We start from the raw sequence: 6,955 nt of genomic DNA, 5'->3' as shown, positions 1-6,955 counted from the left end.
TTTAACACAGATATAAATTCCTTCGATAGTATTCAAATACAAGTTATAACTATTAAAAATATATAATTTTTCAAGTTATTGCCAAACCAAGAATCTTCAGTACCAATTTGCAACCTACTGTCAGTTACCAAGATGTTCATATAATTTAGGTTAAGCCGATACCCAGTTTAGTCCGCTACTAAATCGAAGCAGTCCCGACGAGGCCATTCCCGCTGTAATCAGCAAGCAAAGCACAAGTCCAACCTTCAACTTAGTATGAGACTTATAAGAGCATCCCCACCCAGGGAAATCAAGAAAATTTCCAACCCGAAAAAATCCTTGACTGGCTAGGAAATTATACATCTAATAACAAGCAGAAGCATCCAAATCTTCCTGAACAATCACGAATTTGTCAACTACTAGTAGTTAAGTCAGATATTTCTAATAGCAAGAACAGTCAAATTTTTAAATCAGTCCTCTATATCTGTTTATCGCGCGCGATTCTCAAACCTTTGAAGACTTCTCTTTTTTTTAAACTACATTAACAATTACAAAATCCATCATCACCATAATGACGAACATAATAGTTTCATTGTGCTTCATTAATCTCTAAAAAAAAAATACTATAATAACAGGTGTCAAAATTAAATAATCAGTTGCAAGAACTTCGTCAAATATCATTTAAGCTCAAAATACAGCCTTTACGTGTGAAATGCATTGTCTCTTAAATTCTGATAGCGTCGTTGTACGTCTGATGTGCCTAGGTATCGAATTGTATATCTTAATTCCTTTAAAGAACAAAGAATTTTGAGAAGCACCAGTTATAAAATTAGGTGTTCTAATCTCTGCCGCATTTCTTGTATTATATCTATGGATGTCACTACCCCTTACAATTCGATCACACAAATATCGAGGTAGCAATCCGTTAACTACTTTAAATATGAACACCATTGTCAAGAAAACAATTCGTTGCTTCACCGACAACCATTGCAAAGCATCCAGCATCAGCGTTGAGGAAGTGAATCTATTGCAACGCAAAATTAAACGCATGATTTTATTTTGCAAACGCTGTAACCTCGATATTTGTGATTCATTCGCTAAAAATAATATGGAAGTGCAAAAGTCTAAGTGGGGAGAGATGATTGATTTATAGAGATGAATCTTACTGAAAGTATTCAGCTCTTTTTTCAAACGACAGAGAATCCCGTACTTCTTGGCAATCTTTTTGATGACATTGTCAATATGAGTATTGAACTTGAGTTTGTCATCAATAATAACACCAAGATATTTAATCTCGTGTACCCGTTCAATGATTTCGCCGTCAATCTCTACATCAACGTGATCATTCAAACGGTTGCGCGATATTACCATGAATTTGGTTTTACTAATATTTAACTTCAATTGTTTGAATTTCAACCATCTACTCAGCGAGCGCAAATCTACATTCAAGTGTGTTATGGCATAATCGAGATTTTTAGCTGCTATGAACAACACAGTATCATCAGCGAAAAGATTGATGTCACAGAAACGTAAAACTCGTCTCATGTCATTAATGTACATAATGAATAATAGAGGCCCCAATACACTCCCCTGAGGTACACCTAGAGTATTCGTCACGGGATCTGAGATAAAATCATTAAAAATTGTCTTTTGAGTTCTGTCACATAAGTAGCTCTCAAACCATTTATATGCAGTACTCGTTATTCCGAAGCGCTTTATTGTTTGCAACAATAAGGGCCTAGAAATAGTTTCAAAAGCACGTTTCAAATCCAAAAACACCGCAACAATAGTATCTTTACGCTCGATATTCTCTTTCCATTTTGCTAACACCAAATTCAATGCAGTTTCACGAGAATGATCTTCCCGATATCCTGATTGCTCTAGTATTAGCAAATCGTTATTATTAATATAGTTCAACAGCTGGCCTTTCACAACAAGCTCTAAAATTTTCTCTAAAGTGTGCAACATATTGATAGGGCGAAACTCTTCGGCTTTAATCGTCCCAGCAATTTTTTGAATCGGAACCACTAACGATTCCTTCCAAACATGTGGCACGTGCCCAGTTTGCAATGATTCATTTATAAGGCTCAGCAGGTCGTGTCCAATGACATGAAAACAATCTTGTACGACTCTAGCGTTAACATTATCAATTCCAGTCGTTTTTTGTAACGAAAAACAAATATTTTTAAGTTCTACTAATGTTATTGGATGAAAATCGCTAAAACAACAGTTAGTGGCAATCGGTTGTTTTATTTCATCTGGTTCATCATCTAATTCAATAGATTGATCAATTGAAGAAACACTATCGATGAAATAATTATTAAACTTACAAGCGATTGTTTGTTCAGATTGCTCTTCAGAGCAATCGAATTTCAGCCTTATGTTGCTAACCCTATATTAACATTGTCGCATGAAATTCTACTATTTACTTGTCAAATAATCTAGAACTAAATTTCAACAACGAAAAGATTAGGTTCCACTTTGATTCTGTATTTAATATAAGTGTATATTTTTATAAACCTGTCTGCGACGATTTGGACAAAAACAATCGATATATCCCTCGGTTTTGACATCTCAGCCCAGACGAAAGTCTTTCACTAAATGGGCTAAGAGCTTAGTGCAATTAGCGAAAGTTGACTGTATATATATTACGCCCTTTAAATGTATAACTTTATAAGGCTTTAGGTTATATTATGGGTGGGAAAGGTAAATATATTAAGGTTAAAAAAATATATCCATAGGGAAAAGTAATATATTTTCAACAGTGTCTTGCCCCTCGTTTATACAGTAGAATCATATATAGAATGCCAGTGTCGCTGTTTTTTATAGGACTCATTGTGGTAAACATGATGCTAACAAAATCTGTAATAATTCTGTGCATCGGGAACTTCATTGTCAAAGTTGCTCATTGTTATTTATCTGTTCTTTATCTGTGCGCTGGTTGGTGCTGTTCAGGGATACCAGACTTGCAGATTTGTCTGCAAATTCCAGATTTTTGGAACGGTCTTGCAGATTATTTTAAATTTACAGATATTTGCAGTTTTTGGTGCAGATTTTTGTTCAAAGCTCTTTAAACTTTCACATACTTCCTAAAAAAGTGTGCAGATTTTCGCAGATTATTTTCAAACTGAAAAATTCGAGTAGCCGGAAAACTGCTCGATTTTTTCAGTTTTCGAGCAGTTCCAGACATTTTTTTAGAAAATATGGCATCTCTGGTGCTGTCATCAGTGCGTTCATCGCTGTGTTTTCATGCCAGTGAAAAGTTTTCAAACGTTCTTTTTCTTTTCGTCCGGATGAATTGAATACCACAACTGCGCCCTTTTGCACCGATTTTTTCAGAAATTTGAAGCAAGCGAAGTTTCCAATCACATTACTTGGCAGCCATATTTGAAATTTTAAACTGGTTGTCAAAGTTTGACAATGAGATTCCCCTTGTAATGAATCTCAGGCACACACACATATGCATATATAATATAAATACATTATATTTATTTTGAAACGATGATTCTACAATTGATGAAGGGACGGTAAGGGAAAGTAATGAAGAAGGATTTTTTTTTTTTTTTTTTTTTTTTTTTTTTTTTTTTTTTTTTCGGGAATGAAGGGGAAGGGTGGAAAGGAAGGGGGGGGGGTAATAGGTAGCTATGGTTAACAAGTTGTCGCTGTGACTCCTATCTTTTGTCCAATGCTGGAAGGTGCATGGGTCGAACCAAGCTGTAATCAGAGATTATAACCGGATTTGAACCCACAACACCTGCCAGGGCGTGTCGCTCACTGGTACCCGTGTACCTTTGAACCACAGAGGCGCTGGAAAAAAAAAAAAAAAAAAAAATCCTTCTTCATTACTTTCCCTTACCGTCCCTTCATCAATTGTAGAATCATCGTTTCAAAATAAATATTTATATATGCCTGACCGCATTTCAAGGTCATGACTAAAGTCACGAGTTTGGTCAATAAATACATTAGCTGAACATGTGTGATGTTTACCACGCGCACTGCAGCGACACTGGCATTCCATATATATTGATTATACTGTTTTTACCCATATAGCCTTGCTTGCAGTCGGCCCAAGTAGTGAATCAGCTGGAATGCAGTCGTGATTCAATTCGCTACTACGAAGGTGCTGATATTTGTATGGTTTTTGTGTGAGAAAAAACAAGAAAGAAGTATTTTTGTTTTCACGCAAGTTTCGTGGAAAGTGCGAACAGGCTTTAACAATCTCTTTTAGTTTTGAAGTCGGGAATTAACAAATGGAGGCTGTATTTTTTTCGGTGTAGCACTGTATTATTAGTTTTTGTGCTCGCCACCAGTTGGTGGTTTTGGTGGGGTAAAAATTTGCTGAACTCGCAAAGTGTACTTTATATGCTACATGTTAGCTTTTTCTGAACGGAGTGTTTGTTATGTGCATTTTTTTTGCTATGACCATAGTGGTTTTTAGTATTTTGAAAAGATAAATTGTATAGTAAACCCAATTGTGATTAATTTTAGAGCTTGGTATAAGCTAAAAATATATTACAAATAACGTATACACCTAGCGATAAATAATATGACTTTGTTTTTTGTGTCGCGTTAAATAAACAAATTGACAGTAAGAAATTGGCTTATCAATAGACACTGTCCGGAATTGTATAATAGGGTGTTTGCAGAGTGCATATGTATTGGAGATCTGTTGGGCAGGCAAAAGTGACAGCTCCATATAAAACACACGGGCTGGGATGGGCAAAATTTTTTAATTGATTTATTTTCTTTATTTAAAACAGAAATTACAAATTGCTTCATACATATGGCAAGGTAATATATCTGTTTACTAAATAAAAAATTATTTTCAACAGATAAGCTAAGACGCGGTAGCAATGATCAAAAATGTAACTATGACCTATGTTAGCGGGATAAAACTAAACAAATATCAATAGCCAGCAGTTGCTTTCGGCTAAGAAAGCAATTTATTATGCTAAAACCAATTTTCTATTCCATTACTTTCAACTTGGCCTATGCCGTATACTGCTTCAAAAAACAGTATATTTGGGACACTGATTTAGCGCGAATTCACCGAAACCTTAGTCACCAAAAGTCAGCATATATTTCAGGGAACATTTGTCGGTTATTTTGACTATTAGTTGCTTTAAAATGATGAATAATTTTAGAAAAAATGATAATTTTATGCAGCACGTTTTTGCTGCATCGAATAGAAAAATATGCAATGTGTGCCCAACAGATGTCTTGCATGTGTGTGTAGCAAAAGCCCTATATGCAAACTACGAAATTAATTTCTACCAGTTTTGCCAGTTTAGTACGTTTAATTATTGGATTACATAGCACTGCATCTATTAAGTTGTGAAACGAAATCTCTTTATACCTGTAATACTGTGTAAGGTAAGAACATATATACATAGAACATAGAACATCTATAGACTACCAAATTTTGATAGCATGAAATAGCTTAAATAACAAAAATTTCAGGGCGCGCGATACCGTACTGCAAATAATGCGTATGAAATGATGCGTTATTCAGAAATTACTCGGGATATATCTTCCGATAATATACGATTCCAGGAGGTAAGCGTACATGATAGCTACCAACACTAAAGCTGCCACGAAGAATCCGTAGATTATGTATGAATTTTTGTCACAATGATATTTTTATATCTCACTGGCTGTTCCGATTAACTTTGTACTGACACAAATTGAACTGCATAACGTTGATTGTAAATCTCGGATGAAAGTTTTAAATGTGCTAGCTTTCATTGGCTTCCGATCAATAAAGGTATGTACCACTGAATAATTTAGTGGCACTTTAACTTATCGGAAGCTAATGAAAAGGCTAACACAGTTAAAACCTAGTGAACGCGCTACTCGCTGGTTAAAAAGCTAGCGGTTAGCTGAAGAGCGGTGCCCACTTCTAGCCAAGGCAACTCAAACCAATAACATAAGCAAATTGCGAAAGTCACAAGATTAATCGCGTACAAGAGTCAACACAAATTTGTAAAAAATAAATAAATTGTTTTCAATTCACACGTCGATCGGTCTCAGGCATCATATGCTTATCTTCAAAACGAGAGGCGATTTAACAATTTGTAAGAGTTATAAGTGTTGTGTCTTGTCCACGATTATATCTTGTGATTATGATGCGCTTACGTTGGTACGAAAGTTCAATAAAGTTAAATATTACGATAGTTTATAGTTGTAGAAACTTTAGTTTCCATCTATTCGGAGTATGGGTTTTTTACCCATTTGCCCTGGTCGCACCTCTCATGAAATTAATATTAAAATAAGCGATAAAGTACATTGCAATATGAAATAAAAAATAAAGATGATGTATCTTCCTTAGTATTCGCATGAGAACCTGTTTTTTGAGAATTTGCGCGATGAATCTCCTCAAAGCGATGTATCAACGCATAGTGGACCGGGATTTCCTCTTATCGGTACGTTGGAAAAAGAAGGTGCCATTAATAACCAACGGATAAAATACCAGCACTACAAGAAACACTCCATGGACTCAGTAAATCCAATTGAATCTATAATCGATCGCAGCAAAGCTACAACTTACAAGTAAACGTAGTAAGTAACCATTATGACATTATTTTAGTTTGTTCATCTTTTTCAGACGATGTTCAACTCCCAGCAAATCGCAGAGTTTACCACCAAACTCTAGTATTGCTAATATCGATTCAGTCATTATAAGTTGTTTGCGGGTTGCGCCAGAAGAACTAGCTGATCAATTAACACTGCTTGACTTTCCTATCTTCACTGCAATTCAGCCGGATGAACTTACAAGCTGTGCATGGAATAAGAAAAATAAAGCAGAACTCTCACCGAACGTAGTGGCATTTACAAAACGTTTCAATCACACAATATTTTGGACAGTGCAAGAAGTGTTAAACGGAATGTCTGCCAAGGAAAGAGCGGAAATTATCACACATTTCATAAAGGTATGAAAGCTGCAAAATTTGAATTACTGTTAGTTATATGCCTTCTT

General features: G+C 35.3%; 1 protein-coding gene across 3 annotated transcripts in view; it reads left to right on the top strand.

Annotated features, from left to right (window-relative positions):
* The first annotated feature begins 4,447 nt into the window (after positions 1 to 4,447).
* The window catches only part of LOC128742487 (ras-specific guanine nucleotide-releasing factor RalGPS2), a 66,985-nt gene continuing 64,477 nt past the window's right edge, over positions 4,448 to 6,955 (top strand). The window contains exons 1-5 of one of the 3 annotated variants that reach the window (XM_053838864.1): positions 4,448 to 4,567; positions 5,266 to 5,352; positions 5,440 to 5,535; positions 6,308 to 6,528; positions 6,584 to 6,908. In XM_053838864.1, coding sequence (XP_053694839.1) covers positions 5,476 to 5,535; positions 6,308 to 6,528; positions 6,584 to 6,908 — 606 coding nt within the window. In that variant the 5' untranslated portion in view covers positions 4,448 to 4,567; positions 5,266 to 5,352; positions 5,440 to 5,475. Of the gene's footprint in view, positions 4,568 to 5,256; positions 5,353 to 5,439; positions 5,536 to 6,307; positions 6,529 to 6,583; positions 6,909 to 6,955 lie in introns of all 3 variants that reach the window. The other 2 variants (XM_053838863.1, XM_053838865.1) reach the window with 2 other exon arrangements.

Source organism: Sabethes cyaneus, chromosome 3, assembly GCF_943734655.1.
Source record: "Sabethes cyaneus chromosome 3, idSabCyanKW18_F2, whole genome shotgun sequence".
Lineage (NCBI taxonomy): Eukaryota > Metazoa > Arthropoda > Insecta > Diptera > Culicidae > Sabethes > Sabethes cyaneus.
Note: the sequence above shows the minus strand (reverse complement) of the source record. Positions and strands in the feature narration are given on the sequence as shown.